Consider the following 18,745-nt stretch of genomic DNA (forward strand, 5'->3'; position numbering starts at 1 on the left):
TACCGGTGGAGTATTACCGAAGGCTTTTTCGAAGGCTTGTGTAGTATGACTTTACCGAAGGGTAATGGCTGTCTGTAATGGATAGGAGTGATTACCGAAGGCAAACGACCCTCGTTAAGTGAATGATGTATATGGAATTAGAAAGTGACATATTTCCCTCCCCTCATTTCGCGAAAACTCCTTCTTCCCCAATATTCAGATTCTGTACCCTAACTCCCTCGACGAACTCACTGGCTGGCTTGTGCAGACTGCTTCCCACCCTAACCACAATCGGGATACGCTTCTTCCCCACTCCTCCATTATAGGTGAAGTGTCCCATTCTCCCATCTCATTTTGTTTTCCTGTTACTGTTTTCGATTACGCGTCAATGGTGGAAGCTTTTTTCTTGTAGCGTTTTGCAGTGTTCTGAGCTGAGGAAGGTGGTGGGTGGCTGAGTTGAAGGCTACCATTGTCGAGGAAGGATATTGGACGACGCGGCATAGACGAGGCGGCGTAACCAGGGCAGTGACGCTGCGTGACAAGGTCTTCCACTACTGCTTCAGAGGCTATTGAAGGGGCTACCGTCGAGGTAAGTTGTTATTTCGATTGATGAACTATAAAAGCTAAGAAGCATTTGTTCTGAGTTTGTTCAATGTATGCTCTGAATTAGTTTGTGCAATATGATTTGTTATAGAAAAATTGTTCAAAGTTGGCATTTTGATTGCTAATGCATTTTTTAGAAATAACCATTTTAAAACTAAAGCAAGCTAATATCAGTAGATTATGAAAACTGATAACAATTACTGAATCAGAGTACAAAGGTACTGGTACACCTAAAAAGCCAATTTCATATAGCATAAGTAGCGAAATACTCAAGATATCTCTGTCCTATACCTATAGAAGGTGTTATATTCCTGTCAAGGTTAATGTATAGACCTATAGAAGGTTAGCCTGTCCTACATGGACACTGATATCTCTGTCCTATACCTAATACCCATAACCTTATAAGTAAGTTGCACTGAATATAGTGCATTCAAACTTCATTTCACTCACAACCTTTTTTTTACTCTTAGTTAATTAAAATGTAGATCAATCAAAACAACGATTGATGGTAGACATATTCTCCATCCTTGATGGAGGACTTATTCTCTCTAAAAAATAGTATATTCAGGATATCCTCCATTGAGCAAAGATGGATAATTCTAAGCCTCAACCCACTGGTATGATTTCAGGTTTAAAGCTCACCACCAAAGGTTTTTGCATCTGTTTTTGATCCTTCTTTTTCTAAATCTAATATTGGTTCTTTACAATATATTAGTATTACCAAACCACAATTATCCTTTTCAATTAACAAAACAGAACAAAATCAATCACTCAGTTCTACTTTCTTTATACTCAAAGACATTAGCTTTAATCAATGCTGGGTTTAAAAATAAGATATTTTTCTCAAAGTTTACATTTTCTTAACGTTTAAAACAACCTTTCCTAGAAAAAAGACATTTTAAACAATTGAAGAGTTATTGTGAAATAGAAAAAGCAGGAAAGAAAAATGTCTATGGCTTTGAGAGAATGTCAACAGTATAATTTACTCAAAAATGTTACCTTGGAGGGGTTTGGGATGAGTTCTTTCAAAGCATCAAATTTACTACTCAAATCCACTCTCCTTTGTCTCTCAGTAGTGGTACTGGTAAACTGGTTGGTCCTTTTCCCCCCTCTCTTTTTGCCCACATCTTGAGTGAACTCCACCACCCCATTTCCAAAATCTTGGTAGGCAATTCCACTGCCTTATATGACACCCCCTCCTCCAAAGGCTTAATCATTTCCAAGAGCTGGGGCAGGTGCTTGCAGGTTGAGATGCAAGAAAGGGTCATAGGAAACAGATGAGACGTTTGTGTTGTGTGTTGTTCCCATAGGGCCAGAGAGTTTCGGAAGATTGGTGCTTTGGTTTTCAAAGGTCATTGGCAAGTGGAGAAGGTTGAGGAGATCTGGTGTTGGTGTGGAATAAGGAAATTGGTGATCATGGTGACCCCTGTCAAGTGCGGAGGAGTGAGTGGGGAAAGAATAAAGCTCCTCACATGAACCATGGTTGTTCACCACTTGCACAAACTGGGGGTTCAAGTTATTAACTTGATTGTATGAGTTTTGTTGAGGGTGTGCAATGATTTCCATAGCAACAGCAGAAGCATCTTCTCCACTGGAAGATGTGTAGGCTAAGTTTTCCATCCCAAGGGTGTTTTGGGGCTACATGCTAGTCACAAACATAACTGCCTCCGATTTTGAAACCATCTGCGAAAAATAGTCTTCTACCACCATCCCATTCGGATCAAAGCAACTACTTTCTTCGTACATGTTTGGACCCCCAGTGATTTTGATCTTTGCCTCTACAAAGAAAAGGTATAATTAATATAACATAGGAACTAATGCAGCTTATAGAAAACAAAAGGGTCAATAAATTACTGATTTGTAATCTTCCAAAGTTTGACAAAATTTCATAAAAGTGATAGAAGTTTTTCTATAAGAGTGGTTGTGTGGGGGACGTGTAATTCTCTTGGTGGTTTTGAGGTTACACAGACTGTGAAGGCTTTTTCAAGTGTACTGAGCAGATACCATACATGGAATGGTGTGAGTGAGCCAAATGACCAAAAGGGGTCTCATTCTGTTACTTGTTCTGCAGATTCCCGTCATGTGGACCCCACCTAGTGATCTCCTCCTTATTGTTTCAGATGCAGACAGCACCAGCGTGCATATCTACTCCTCATTGCAAAGATGCTTCAGCTTTTTTATTTTTCTAATATCAAATTTATTATTACATGGAATGTATGATATTAATATTGCAATATTAAAAACAACAATCCCTTTCCTAGCCAATGCCTTATGCATGAGGTACCTACAAGAAAGCAAGAATGTGACATTGTTTTGCCAATCTGCATAATTTGACCATGGGATTATGTTCACCAGTACATGGATCATTTAACATTTAATTTGCATGATTGAGAACAATGGTGAACGTAGATCCACCAGGATGAACTTAATGAGGCAGAGTGTTTTAGTTGCACAATTCTAGGAGAAATTTGGGATTGCTTTTGAGTTTAATTGTATACTGTGAGTTGCACTGCAACAATAATCACTGCATAATTTGAATATAGGTAGTTGCATGTGTTGGTCTTGAATCTTGTTGTACTAGACTTAGGTTCACCAGTAAGTTGAAAGTAATACTCACATGAACAAGATTCTTAGAATCTTTCAGCTGTGTCTGTCAATTTAAACTGGTACTTGTTCCAGTGCATTGATTTGGTTTGGAAAGTGATGCCTAATCTTTGTTTAGGGGAAGTAATTTCTGAAAAATATGTTCTAGAAATGAAATGATTGTTTGGAGTTGCATGTTGGTGCTCTTCAGTCCAGCAAACATGTCATAATTATTGATGATTTGGTGGCCACAGGTGGAACTCTATTAGCAGCAATTAGATTTGTAGGTGATTTCCTGTTGCAGCCTTTTACGATTGAAGGTACTCTTTTGTTCTAAATTCTCTTTTGCAAGAATAAATGTCTTATTAAGTGTATGTATTTCTGTGGTGAGTAAGTAAAGATGCATTCAGCTTTGATTTCTCATGATTGTAGACCATGGTTCACTTTAAATTAAGGTTTCATACATGTAACTGTCTTGTCACACTCCTAGGTAACTACTAGAAATAAAAAGCATGTTTAAATATATATATATATATATATATATATATATATATATATATATATATATATATATATATATATATATATATATAAAAGCTTTATGAATTAACCCCCAATTTTTGTTGTTGTTCCTAAAATGGTTAAGTTTGCTTTCAATTGTAGAACTTGCTGGTGCTAAAGTAGTGGACTGTGCTTGTGTGATTGGTCTCTCTGATCTCAAGGTAATGGCTAAACTGAATCAATGTTTTTGTAAGTTGTGTTTTAGTAGCTAGTCTTAGAAAATTCCATCTTCTTCTTGACATGCTAAAGTAAAGTTTCATTTCCAAATTCATTACCTTTTTGTCATACTTTGAGTGATCCCATAATGGTTAGAAAAAAGTGTGCCAAATCCCATGTAAGAACAAATTCTACTGTATGACTGTGAGTGAAATCTGACATTACTGAACTTAGGATTGATTTAGCGTTAATCTTACTACTTGATGTAGAAGGATAAAAGTATTGATGTAGAAGGATAAAAGTACCTTAAACTATTTATGGTACTACACACAATTCTCAATGGTGCATGATGTCCATTACTACCAAGCAAGGAATTCTTAATCTTCAGCTAATCCAGAGTTTCAACATAGTTTTGAACTCTTTTTAACTTTAAAATTAATTTTTCACTAACATTAGAACTACAAGTGCTTAAACAAATGTAGTTTGAGATATAGTGATAAAGAAAATTCAGTAAAATGCATCTCAGTATTTGGCATGACCTGAATTTTCCTCTTTAATTTCACATCCCCTTCAACCATTATACCATCTACTTTAAGCAATTGATTCAGCAATAACTGAATCAGATTAAGCACATCTGTTTGTGCAAATCTTCCACCTTTGTTGATAATTCACTCAAATGTTGATACCTAACCAAATCCAATCACTGATCATTAGCAACCACAACACTATTTTTTCCCTTATAGCCTATCTACTTCCAATCACTCAAATGTTTCTAAAAATGGACTGCACCTCAAAGTCTTTAGAACACCACTATGTCACACATAAATTAGCACCAAAGCAGATCAAAAACTGGACCAGAAATGTACAAGGACAGCACCAAAATCTGACTTTAATAGGTCAATTTTAACATGCCAACAAGCTTAAAACTAATAGAAATAGGTGTAGAATAGAAGTAGGCACTGAAATGGATTCTAAGAACGGTTCTTCAACAGATGAAGAAAGCAAGAAAAACTGAAACATGTATAGCTAGTGCAAGCAGAAGGCCTTTCACAATGTCTAGAGGAAATTGGAAAATTTGTTGGTTAGTTTACAATCTTTTGCACTAGCAGCATAGAAACAAAGATCACAATCTCTCCTCTGTGCACATGCTGTGTGATTGTATGTCTTTCTACTTTTCAGTTAGCAAAAAGAACAATGAAATATGTGAATTACCTGGCGAGGACCAAATCCGACAGTAGAAAACTTGTCTTTCATGACTTAATGTAACCTTAATTTATGAAAGCCTTAACTAAAACAATGTAAATAACCAACGCTGTTTATGTAGAGTACAGTCCTATCTTCTACCCTATTCTTTCAGGATTTTGTTTTCGTTTATTTCCTAAACTACTTTAACCTCCCTTCTTTCTTTCCCAAACCTTTCATTTGTTTGATCTTTTTTCCTAAATTGATATTATTTTTGAATTAGAATTATAGTACATAAACAGAGTGACCTTCTTCTACAAGTCAATTTTGTAAAATTGAGTTGAATTTAAAATTTATTTTTTTAAATTGATATCAAAATCAATTAGATCCTGTCCTATTAAGGTGTTTGAACCTTGTTTCATCTGCTACCAGATTCCCTTAGTTCTGCACTCATGCTCATATAAATGTTTTTTTTATCTCCTCCAATAAAGAATTGCGTGAATCTCTTGAAAATATCATGCATTTTTCTTTTTCTTAAAACAAAGTTTCGTATACTGGCATGATCCGGTGTAGGAGCTGACTCATGTTCAGATCTAACCTGTGAAAGTCTCGTAGAAAATTCTTCCTGTTGAAACATTAAAAGCAATGTTAGGGAATGATAGAATAACTTAAATGAAAAATTAGTAATAGTAATAGTGTTATTTGCTTACATGAGTCTTCCGAGATCTTTCATCAACGAATTGATTAGTGCCCTTCCTTACATGAGTCTGTGCAAAGACCTCATCAACATGGACCGCCCGTCCCAGAGCTTGTGCCTGTAACATAATTTAGAATTAGAAGTGTACGTATTAAATAAATACATAACTTATATATGAAAGAAAAAGTTATGTAATGAAATTTTACCATACGAATGGCATGCTCATGAATGGTTATCTACCCACCAGTATGCAGGGTGCCACCCTTTTTAGATGCTCTGTTTCTCTACGCCTTGGCACACTTATTGTGAAACTCTACTGTATTCCAATGAGCCAGTAAAGAGTTCCAAATTTGTTCGCCTAGCCAGTAAGGGCGCTCTCCTGCATTGCGGGCATCCCTGAACATCTCTGAGAGCCGATGAGATGCTTTCATGTGGAAATATCTGTGTATCTGTGTCTCATGTTCAGGTTTCCACTGCACCTTCATCTGTAACATTAAACATTACAAACATGGATTAATGAACATACTAAAATAAGAGGGACAATTAGTTTAATGGATTATTCAACTGAAAGCGCTCCCAGAATGGCTTTCTGTCGTCATCAGGTATTGCTCCCCAAGTAGGCCATGGACTTAAAAACTGTTGCTTAATTGAACGTGTGATGGCCTGGGAAGCAACCCTAGATGGAATAAACCTGCATAATAAAAGTCATTTCAATTACAGTAAGGTATAAAGATCAAATTATATGAAGAGATTAAAATCTTACCCTTTACCATACGACTCAATCCATGGTCGATCATGGAGGGGCGGGTCAAGACCTTCACCATCACCACTTGAATCTGGATCAGCAGATGGTGTGACAGTCTCAGAAGGCGGTATAGAAGATGAGGAAGGTATAGAAGTAGGGTCAAGGAGAGGAGTAGGGGTAATAACCACAGGGGGAGGAGTGGGGGTTATAATCACAGGAGGAGGAAGAGGGTCTGCTGCAGGGGTAGTAGAAGGGTGTGCTGCAGGAGTAGGAGAAGGGTGTACTGCATGGGTAACAGGCTGTATTGTAGGGGTAGGAGGAGGGCCCACAGATGATGTACTAGGGGCTGCAATGGTAGGTAGTCTAGCAGGCACCCTAAGAACATACTTTGGTGCCTGCCGTTGCCTCTTTTTAGGCCTTGCTACCCCCTTTCCTTTATCTGGCTGTCATTACTGCATTGAAATGGTTACAAATAAAGGAAAAAAAAAAGAAATGAATAAGGAAGGATCAATGGTATTTAAATAGCTATGTAAATATAATTGCATACAACTTTTAAGATAGTATTTTAGATAACTCTATTGAAATGATAGTACAATTTGCTACAATAGATGTCCAACATTCAATCGTCGTCATCATGATCTTCATCTTCATCTTCTTCTTCTTCATCATCGTCATTATCATCATCATCTTCTTCTTCGTCGTCATCATCATCATCTTCTTCTTCTTCTTCTTCTTCTTCTTCTTCTTCTTGTTCTTCTTCCTCTTCTTGTTGTTCTTCATCACCTTGTATTGTTGCTTCTAAATCATCTCCATCACCATCAGGGTCGACCAATGCGGTTATACGTTCAACTTCAATAATTTCTTGTGGTTGTGACATTTGGTCAAGTTGGTAGGCAACATCTTCCTCAACATCATTTGAGTCAATGCGACCTCTAGGCTTGGTTTGTATTGCTACAGCCCAACCACGCTTGTCAATATTGTGGAATGGTGGATATGTCACATAATAAACCTGTCTGACATTAGTTGGTAGAATGAAAGGATCAAACGGTTGATATCTTAATCTCTGGTTGAGTTCGACAATATTAAAGCGTGGATCAACTCTAGTACCAGCTCTAGAAGGATAAAACTATTCACAATAAAAAAGTACTACTCTGTTCGGAGAAGTAGTGTTGTTGTACTCTTGCTCATATATTTTATGAATGATGTCGTAGAAATCATCATAACAACCCTCAGTTAGGCCCTTCCCATACACACCACAATTTGATGTTTTCTTTCCTTTAGACCATTCATGTGTATGGAATTTTTAACCATTGGTGAAGTAAGTGTGCCATTCTTTGACACATCTCATTGGCCAATTCGAGAGATGTCTTAACTCTTGAACTGTGGGAGTCAATGCCTGATTAAAAACCTACAAAGACACTACAAAAATTATAAAAGCAAGAGTCAAATTAACCGATTTCTAAACGTACGAAAAACTACAGACCTGATTTTTAAACCATTGGGGAAACTCAGAGTGTATTCTAGCAGAAGCATTTCCTTCTGCGACTTGCTCAGCTACAAGAAATGAGCTGGTACAAATGAAATTCATTAGTGTATAACAAATCTTAATCTCTGGAAAGATAAGAGATGGATGATGACATACTCAAGGTACAGCTTAACTTCACTGCAATTGATTAAGACATGGACATGAGCAGAATTGAATTCAGCATCAGTTAACCAATGTGTGAATTCTTTCCCTGCGTGACGGCCAGATTGTCGAAAAACTGATAATGCACCTTCACGAGGTTCAACTTTCCATTGCATTTCATTTCTGACATGAGTGGGGGATAACATGAAGTTTTTGAAATAATGTGAACAAAAATACGTTGTCTCTCTGTGTAAGTAAGCTGCACAAATTGAGCTTTCTACTCTAGCTTTATTTTTAACTGAACGTTTGGATTCTCCCATAAACCTTTCAAATGGATACATCCACTTGTATTGCAACGGTCCCCCAAGCCAAGCTTCATATGCAAGATGAATTGGAATATGCTCCATTGAATCAAAGAATGCAGGAGGGAATATTCTTTCCAATTTACAGAGAATAATTGGGATATTTTCATCCATCTTTTTAAGGGAATTCTCCTTTAGTGTCGTGCAACACAAATCTTTAAAGAAGTTACTGATTTCTATCAGTGGATTTAACACGTGCATTGGCAAACAACTGAACGCAAGAGGGATGAAAGTCTCCATGAATACATGACAATCATGACTCTTCAACCCTTGAATAGTACCGTTCTGAACATTGGCACATCTGGACAAGTTAGAAGCATATCCATCTGGCATTCTAAGCTCCTTGATCCATCCACACACTATTCTTGCCTCGTCTTTTGACATGGTGTAATTTGCTTTTGGTTTAAATAACCGGCCGTTACCTTGCGCCTTCAACTCTAAGTCTTTTCGTCCACAATACAAAGGTAAATCTTTTCTTGCTTTCTCATTATCTTTTGTCTTACCTATAACATTCATAACTGTGTTTATGACATTGTCAAAGAAATTTTTTTCTGTGTGCATGACATCGAGGTTGTGTCTTAGCAAGTTGTCTTTCCAATAGGGAAGTTCCCAGAATATGCTTCTTTTAGTCCAATTATGCCATTCTCCAAACCCTTCTATCCTATTCTGACCAGATTCAGTGACTTTTGGATAGTCTTTAACTCTTCTCCAAACGCGTGATCCAGTCAACTTGGGCGAGGGCAAATCCGTTTCAACTTGCCCTTTGCGAAATGCGTTTTTGTTTCTTCTAAAGGGGTGATCAATGGGCAAGAACCGTTGATGGCAGTCAAACCAACTACTTTTCCGGCCATAACTCAATTGGAATGACTTTGTATGTTCCATGCAATGTGGACAAGCTAATCGACCATGCGTGCTCCAACCAGATAACATGCCGTACGCTGGGAAGTCATTAATAGTCCACATCAAGGCTGCCCTTATAAGGAAATTTTGCTTCCTTGAAACGTCATACGTCCAAACACCATTCCATAACTTCTTCAAATCATCAATCAAAGGCTCCAAATATACATCAATCAATGATTTGGGATTAGATGGACCTGGTATTATGCACGATAAAAACATGTAAGGCTTTGTCATACACATCTCAGGTGGTAGATTGTATGGGGTAACTATCACGAGCCAACATGAATATGGTGATGCAGACGCTTGAATGTACGAGGTAAACCCATCAGAGCATAGACCAAGTTTGACGTTACGCGGTTCACTAGCAAAGGATGGATGTTTACGATTGAAGTGCTTCCAAGCTTCACCATTAGAAGGATGACGCAAAAATCCTTCAGTTTTGTTACCATCATGCCATGTCATGTGTTCTGATGTTTGCATTGAAGTAAACATTCTTTGTAGTCTTGGAATTATAGGCAAATAGAACATAGACTTTAAGGGAATGGGTTTTTTTGCCTCCGGCCAGCATGCATCGTATGATATCGAGGTGAGCCACAAAACTTGCATTCAACCAACAATGCATCATTTTTGCCACTATCATTGTCGTAGAATAACATATATCCATTAACACAACAATCAATCTTCTTCACTTCCAATCCCAACTTTGAAACACATTTTTTGGCTTGGTAATAATTCTTCGGCATAAAATTGTTTGGTGGTGTCAAATCTAACATCAATTTTGTATAAAAGTCCACTGCTTGAATGGGCATGTTCCAATTAGATTTGCCAGCCATGAGTCTAATGCACACTGATAATTTTGACTCAGTAAAACCTTCAAATACAGGTAGATTTGCCTCTGTCAATAAATTGTAAAACCTCTTAGTGGTTTCATTTGGAGGCTCTTCATAATTAGTATAGTTTGCTTCTTGTTCAGCATGGCGACGAAGAGCATTGTCGACCATCTCTTGCATATCGGCAAATTGATCTATCTCAGATGTATGTACAATAGTATTCGAACCTGATGCAAGCCGCTTTTCAGCTACAGTGGAGGTCGAAGGAATTTCTTCACCATGAAATGTCCAAACCGTGTAATTTGGCATGAACCCTTTTTGGTATAGATGAAGCTTGACGACTTCTGTTAGCAAAATGATGAAGATGAAGTTTTGATGATGTCCAAATCAAGTCAAGACCAATCAAGAATCAAAATGAATTGAAGACTTGTAGTGTGATGGAAAGCTTTTGTAATACTCTTAGAAATATGTATAGGACTTAGATAAGAAAAAGAAAAGTGTTTTGTAAAATTACTGTAGCAAATTACTGTAGCAAAACACTGTAGCAATCTGTTTTAATCGATTAAAACCTGTTTTAATCGATTAAAACCGAGGCTGGAACTGAGAACCCAAGTGCCACTGTAATAATCGATTAAAGCAAAGTATAAGCGATTATATAATCGATTAATCCTGAGAATAATCGATTAAAGCTAGCCGTTGGGAGCCGTTGGGGTTTCAGATTTGAAAAACTAGCCGTTGTACTTAGTTTAATCGATTAATACTTGGTTTAATCGATTAAAACAATCAGATGGCTCATTTTCGAAGAATGGAAGAGCCTTTGGATGAGTCTATAAATAGACTCTCATTTCCTCTCAAGAAAAACATCTAGAGACACAGAAACTCTTACCTTGTGCTCAGATACTCAGAAATTCTTGAGACTTGTGTGTTCTTGTTCGGCTTGTGAAACTCTTGTCTGTGGAACTGGTGAAGTGCTGCTACGGTGACAGAGGAAATAGCCGGTTCATCCTTGGTGTGTCTAAGGAGGTGTTCGGAAGAGAATCATCCTTCGTGAAGTATTCGGAGGAGGTGTTCATCCTTCGTGAAGTATTCGGAGGAGGTGTTCATCCTTTGTGAAGACTCAAAGGAGGTGTAGGTTCATCTCTTGTGGTATCAAGAGAGGTGGTTTCTAAACTCTTACAAATTGTTTCTTTGTGATTGTAATTTGTAATTGTTTTGTGTTAGTGAAAAAGGTTTATCTTGTTTGAGATAAACGACTGAACGTAGGATTGGTAAGATCCGAACCAGGATGAAATCATCTGTGCAAATTTCTCTCAACCTTACTTTCGCTTTATTTGTCTTTATTATTGCTTGGTAAGTTTAATTGAGTAGAAATTAAAAGGCACACGTTCGTATTAAAAACCCTCTTGGTTTGTTATTCCACGCTAACCATTCCGCTGCAGCCGCTCTGACAACTTCATCTTTCAAAATCCTTGTACATTCGCACTTGATGCATGGACATCGAATCCCTCCATCAACAGCATAATATTGATATCATCGGGCCGTCTCCACAAACTCTTCAACTCCGATGACAAAAGATTCCTTCAAACCTCTCCTTCCACTATAACAACGGTCGTACATCCATCCACGATGGTTGACAAAATGGGCCATGTTCTGTGACAAGCCAAACAAAAAAAAACTTAGCCAAAACATCAACACTCCATGTGACATAAGTAATAAACCTATTACTATTGAAGTCAAACATGGAAGGCAATTTCAACACTATTGTCATAGGCATTCAATAAGGGCATCCAAAGAGAAGTCCTCAGTATTGAAATGCCTTTGACATCCTAAGTGGTTGTAAATAAAATTTGGGGGAGTCAATATTTTGACATTACTAAAGTTCTCTTTTATAGAGTACTTTCATATATTTTGTCAATTGTAAGTGATTAAGGTAGTGTTACCCTTCTCATTCTACTGAGAATGTTTTTAACACCATAGGACTTTAAATGACTAATTAACTTAATCAATTCGTAGCCTAATAAATCAACATACAATATATAGGAACATACAATATATACATCAACATACAACATATAGATGAACATTCACTGATGGTCTAAATGCAGGTTTGCAATTTTAGTGTATTTTAGATACTACTTTTAGGTTCTAAGTTGTCAAATTTTGAGTTTAAGCTACTACTTTTACCTATATCTTTTAGTGTGAGTTCTTAAATAGCTAGGTTCTACCATTCTTAACTTGTTAGGATAGTTTATTTGTAGTATATTTTCCTACTTTAGTGCACTTTGCAAATTGTGTAAATTTTTTTGGAGGTTTGAGTAGTATTTTGAGCTACTTCATCTACTTCTTTGCATAACACGCTGCATTCGCTGTGGAAGATGCATCAAGGACATTTATGAAGAGACATTTTGTTTGGAGGCTCTTTGTTTGAATTGTTTTGATCAGTTCCTGCATTGTCCAGTGGAAGGGGAAAAGGAAGCTGCAGAATGCACTATTATTGGTGAGAGGACCATGTATCAGTTTTGTCTCTATGGCTAGGAATGTCTGATCTTCATGATCTTTTGACAAACATTGGACCAGAATCTGCACATCTGGCTGTATGGTTTCATTTGTGTAGCAAAGTTGAGATATCATTCGGTTGGAGAGGTACTGTAATTCCTCAATATCTGAGTATCAGTTCCATATCACGAAACTAGTTTTTCTTAAACTGTGATAGGGAAAAAGAAAAAAAGGTTTTGGAGGGGAAAATTAATTGAGATTGAATTTGGAAAACAACAAAGTTGTAAAAAGGAAAACAACAAAGTTGAAAAAAGGAAAGCAACAAAGTTTAAAAAAGGAAAAAAACAAAGTGTTGAGTGTAGGTGGATCAAGGGAAAAGGAGAGGGGAACTCTCATGTCCAGGAGAAGTTTCATGATGTAATGCCTTCTGTGGTGAAATTATTGCCCAAGTTTATTGAAGCAAAGCAGATGCAGTTTTTTATTCAACAATGTGGTGAAAAATTCTCATTTATTCTTGATTCAACGATGTGGCATGCATACAGATTTTTCCTAACATCTTTGTGACACAGTGTCCCCGTCTCCTTTAAACTGTTGATGAATGGTGATGCAGAACACTGCTAATTGCAATATTAAAATATCAAAAACCAGAATCATAGAGTCAAAAACATTATGATTTTTTTTGCAATCTGAAACTAAGTGTTTTCGAAGCTATCATCTACTTAAATATGTGTATAACTAATATTACTTAACATCATTTATTTGATTTTGTACAATAAAAATTGTTATTTTACTGAAGTAAAACAAATGACCGCAAAACTATGTAGAAATTTGGACATAAAAAGTTAGTTTGGAGAAATTAAAGTGTAAGTGGTAGCATAGTATCATGGTCCGGCCATATATTGTATGTGTTTCAAGTAAGCTTTGATTATCATCATTCAGAAAATGACGGGACCAAGATCTTCACGTGTTCCAGTTTTCAAACCAGAAGTTAGTTCTATTCCCAACCCAATCACACTTTTTACCAACATCTTATAAAAATGGTCCAGGGATATCACATACTGCAAATTTGTAGTGTTTTTTAGTACTAATGAATGAACCCCAGATTTAATTACTTTAAAGTATTTTAAAATCCTACTAAAAAGTATCTAAAAAGATTCTTAACAGGTTTGCAGTGAAAAAAATAATTCTATAAATTCCTCTTGATCAAAAGTAAACTCTAAACTGTATTACAATCTTCTTATAAATTAAATTTTAAGAGAAAATTGCCTTATATTAGTTCCTTGTTACAATTAATTTTAGAAGTTGGATTTTTTTAATCATAATTTTAAAGATATTTGACTAGAGTAAAAAAGGATCCAAATTAAACATGAATATTTATCACCAAGTAAACACCAAAACCTTCAACGAAACTGATGAAAAACTAGTTCATATTAAATCACGTTAATACAACAATAATAAAGATTATATATATTTTACATATATTCACTAGTACAATGAACGGAAATGGCATTGATTAGTTTCGTTTATACGGACCGGTTTTACAACCGGTGCATATAGAGGCGAGGTAAAAAGGATACGTTTAATGCCTCGGTTATAAACCGGGTCAAAAAAAGATCGATTTTGGCATCGGTTATCTTTTGAACCGAGTCAGTATCATAGAAAATTCAATAAAAAAAATTTTAGAAAACTGCCAATGCATCTGGGTCTTTTCCTCAATCCTTTAACACAGCAGCCATGTCTCAACGTAGAATTCGAACTCAAACTCAAGCATTTTCAGTTATAATTCCAAAACACAAACCAACTCCAAAATTCAGAATAAGATACATCACAGAGCAGATAAAACCAAAAATCATCGTGAATAAATTGTTCATACTCTTCAAATCACTCATCCTCTGCAGAAACTCATTTACATCTTCAACTCTGTGTTAGAAAGAACCCCCTACTCTTCAAACTAGCAACTTTCATCCTCTGCAGAAACTCATTTTCATAGATTGAGCCATAGCCTCCAACCCACCAGGCGGTGTGACATTGTTTCCCGTTGCCCTCACCTCCGCCGCCTGAATCGCGGAAGCGTCACTCTGATTCACCGCTTTGTGGCACCAGGCGGTCCACGAACAACACTAGATCTTAGATCGCGTCCGCTGGTGGAGTGAGATCGCGTCCGGTTGGGTGGCGATTGGTGGTGGGGTTGGGGTTGCGGGGTGGGAGGCGTGACGAGTTGGGGTTGCGGGGTGGGAGGCGTGACGGGTTGGGGTTGCGGGGTGGGAGGCGTGACGGGTTGGGGTTGCGGGGTGGGAGGCGTGACGGGTTGGGGTTGCGGGGTGGGAGGCGTGACGGGTTGGGGTTGCGGGGTGGGAGGCAGCCATGGCTTTCGGAGGCGTTGAAGGAGATGTGGCGACGGCGGAGCAACAGAGTGGTGGCGACGGAGAGGCGGAGCGGCGGAGTGGTGGCAAAGAAACAGAGAGAAGAAGAAGAGGAACTGTGAGAAGGAGATTTGAGCGAGAGAGAAGAAGAGGAAGAGTGAGAAGGGTACCGTGAAAGGAGATCTGAGCGGCGGAGCGGCAGAGTGGTGGCTTTGAGATTTGAGCGTGAGCGAGAGAGAAGAAGAGGAAGAGTGAAGGAGATCGCGTGAGCGAGAGAGAAGAGGAAGACTGAAGGAGATCTGAGCGTGAGCGAGAGAGAAGAAGAGGAAGAGTGAGGGTGATATGTACGAGTATACTGCCTCGGTTAATATTTACCTGAGGTAAGAGAGGCATACTGACTCGGTTTCAAGATAACCGGTGCCTAAAGTTTCGAAAAATAATTAAAATTTAAAAATATATACGGGTTATATGCCTCGGTTGGCGCGTAACAGATGTTGAAAATCTTTTTGGCTTCGGTTCTACTGATACCCGAGGCATATAAGTTGTCTAAAACTACAAAAATGCCACCGCGCTTTTATACGCTTCGGTTTCAGTAAAACCGAGGCATATAGAGCGCGTTAAAAAGCTTCTTTTTTACTAGTGATTTTTTATAATTTTATTATTAACACTATATGTATAATAACAGTTTTATTATTGTGATAGATATCTTTTTTTTCTATTATTGAAAAAAAATGCCATACAGTCAGAGTGTTTGTAATGACAGAGTAAACTATCTAAATATGGTGGTTTAAGATTAGAAATTCTATTATATTAAAACCTTAGTTTGTTGTGTTTTTTAATATGACTTGACTTTACATTAGTTAAAGTCTTAGGTTATATAATATGTTTTATCATCTATATTGAAAAAATGAGTATTTATGTTTCCACATGAAACACTTTATGTTTAAGAAAACATGTTTCGATCTGTCCTCTTCCTTCGATCCCATATCGCGGTTGCCTAGGTTCGTTTTCGATAATTCTCCTTTCAAATTGTTTTTCAAATGTCAAACTAGTGACTTCTTGTTCTTTTTTTTAGGGGAATCTAAGAATCATGTGCTAAAGAGTGTGAAAATATTGCTATTGATTTCCTGCCGAAGATAAAAAAAAGGTGAGTCTGTCTTGTTAGCCAAAGCTACAAGGCAAAAGGTCATCTGAACCTAAAGTTTCTTATGTGTTCTATTCAAACAACCAATTTGGAAACATTGTAAACTTTTTTTAATGTACAAGACACTTGGGAAGTGGAACAAAATTGACTTCAGTTGTTGAAGGCCAATTGCTCTAATTCTAGTCAAGAAGCTAATTGACGTAGAAGACATTACTAAACCGAAGAGGCTAATCTAAACCTACACATTCTATGATCTTACAAACATGGTAAGATGTGTCATGGCTAATTCTGACAGATTAGAACCAATGGAACAGGCCATTGTACATGCTTTATTTTATCAAATTCATCATTCACAAATTAAAGTACCAAAACAAACCTCTTACATATTTGGCAATCAGTTTCAAACCATTCACAACAAACTTTGACATACCTCAATGTTTACAATATCATAAAACTTCAATCAGTATAACTTAACATTCAAACTCAACATTCACAACATCTAAGAACAAGATCAAATTCATGAAATAAAAATGAAAATAATAGGACATAGATACAATCATGCAATTTCAGTTTAGGTCCCCATACCTTTGCCTTTGCTTTCCTTTCCTAGTTAAGTCTTCTCCGTAGACTCTCGTCCTCCCTTTGTGGCCACAATCCAAACTCCTTTAAAAGCTCACCCTAACACATGAAATGGAAGTTCCTCTAAAAACTCCTTTAAATGTACACAAAAAATTAAATCCAATTTCAGGAACTTACAGTCATTCCAAATAGCCTAAGACTTTAACATAAATAATATTTTCCTAATGAACTTCCTAACAACTATAAAAAGCATATGGAAGTGATTTAAACAAAGAAAGTAGAGAAGTGTGTTAAGGATGAAAGAGTAATTACAGAAAGATGGAGCTGTGCCACTAATTAGGTAACAGTTAATTCTGAGACAGAGCCTCTGCCACTAAAACAACCCTGCTTTAGTATAATGACAAAGCTTAACACCATCCATCCTTTTATTTTTTCCCCTTTTCTGGAACCTTTTTAATCATTTGACATTTACTTTGATCAAAAGTTAAACAACCCTCTCAACCATATAAAAACAAAGCATGCAAATTAACATAGGAGATAAGGCAGCTGCATTTGGTTTTGGACATCTCACTCATATCATTTTTCATCATTACGGCAAGAACAATGATTACTGCCAACACCTCCTAACACATTAAAATTACACAAACAAAACTCTAAATTATGGAGACCATATGAAATAGAACAGAAATGAACAGTAATATCAACTTTCTTACACCAATTTAAACTTGTTCAAGCTTTCCAATAGCACAGAAAAAGCATAAATCGAAAACCAACCCTTACTATTGCCAATTATGCAGTAAAATAAACCATCATACCACCAAAATAAAGATTCAAAGTAAGTGAGGGACATCAACAAAACCAATTCAGACTTTAGACAATGTACTTATTAGCTTCTAATCTTATCAAAATCATTTTAGAGTTTAGACAATTCAAACAAAACCACTTGTTTCATAAATTAACCAGTTGAGTAGTTTTAAGTATGGCACTATTGTATCAGCACCTTGAGAAGTTGACTGAAGTGAAAGTAGTTCTCCTAGCAAACAAAGAGGTTCACATATCAGGGTAATGTATTATTATTATAGCATGAACTGGATATATTTTCCCTAAAAGCCACAGTGAAATATGTGACTTAATATTTGTGTATATTTATTAAACAAATCGGATGTCCTTAAGGGGAATTCTCTGTAATTGGCACTTTTCATAGTTTTGGGTTTTGTTATGTATAGGTAATTGACGCTTTGCATACTCTATAGGTATTAACCATGTGTGTGTTTATGTATATAATTCAAAATTATTGTGTAGAGGTATTGGGTACCAGTCAAAGAGTAGTAGTACCATTGAGTTAGAGAGAGACAAGAGTGAGGTTACAAGATGCAGAATTCAAATTACAAATTACATCAACAAGTTTGATATATGATTAAGAACTGATTTGATAAGATAACTCATGCAGATTTCAAATTACTCACAAGGGCAATGTTCCAAACCTAATTTTACTTCATATATTCAACTCAACCATCCAAATTTTGATTCAGAAATTGAAACAGGTTGCAAACCAGGTATTTGACTCAAACATACCACTCAAAAATTGCTCAAATAAGCAGAATGACAGTATAGATGGCTACCAATGGTCTAAATGCTACAGCCAGAATTTTAACACTTTAAACATTGAGCAAATATAAAGCAGATCGCCCAACTGCTATACTAGCAATTTTGAGCTATTTCTCAAGGTGCAACCAAGCTCTTGCTTTAGGAAATCATAGCTTAAATGGTCTGCACTTAGTAATGGGTCAAATCAGAGTGAAGAAATCAGTTGTGATGTCACTAACTGGTTGAAATTATAACAGCTTATGGGATGAACCAGGAAGGTGATTTTGATTATGTGAATTAGGCACCCGAGCTCTGTATAAACATATCATAGCTCATTTTGGTGTGCTTAAT

The 18,745-nt window shown here is 36.8% G+C and overlaps 1 protein-coding gene and 2 pseudogenes across 2 annotated transcripts; all 3 read right to left on the bottom strand.

The window, feature by feature from the left end:
- Window positions 1–1,430: 1,430 nt before the first annotated feature.
- Window positions 1,431–2,328, bottom strand: LOC148197855 (transcription factor bHLH91-like; annotated as a pseudogene).
- A 3,007-nt stretch (window positions 2,329–5,335) lies between these two features.
- LOC148197856 (uncharacterized) lies at window positions 5,336–7,854 on the bottom strand (annotated as a pseudogene). Its single transcript, XR_015780000.1, has 4 exons — window positions 6,525–7,854; window positions 5,968–6,452; window positions 5,775–5,879; window positions 5,336–5,689 (listed from the first exon to the last, which is right to left on the bottom strand). The product of XR_015780000.1 is annotated as an uncharacterized LOC148197856 (transcript).
- Window positions 7,855–8,069: 215 nt separating this feature from the next.
- Window positions 8,070–9,473, bottom strand: LOC148197857 (uncharacterized). The gene has a single exon (XM_088115523.1). The coding sequence runs from the start codon at window positions 9,456–9,458 to the stop codon at window positions 8,094–8,096; it is 1,365 nt and encodes a 454-aa protein (XP_087971649.1). The 5' UTR covers window positions 9,459–9,473; the 3' UTR covers window positions 8,070–8,093.
- Window positions 9,474–18,745: the final 9,272 nt, after the last annotated feature.

This window comes from Vigna umbellata, chromosome 5 (genome assembly GCF_029865625.1).
Source record: "Vigna umbellata cultivar VRB3 chromosome 5, Vumbellata_1.0, whole genome shotgun sequence".
Taxonomy (NCBI): domain Eukaryota; kingdom Viridiplantae; phylum Streptophyta; class Magnoliopsida; order Fabales; family Fabaceae; genus Vigna; species Vigna umbellata.

Bases quoted from the DNA above. Each gene is read 5' to 3' on its own strand.
- LOC148197857 (XM_088115523.1), bottom strand. From the start codon at position 9,458: ATGTGGACTATTAATGACTTCCCAGCGTACGGCATGTTATCTGGTTGG.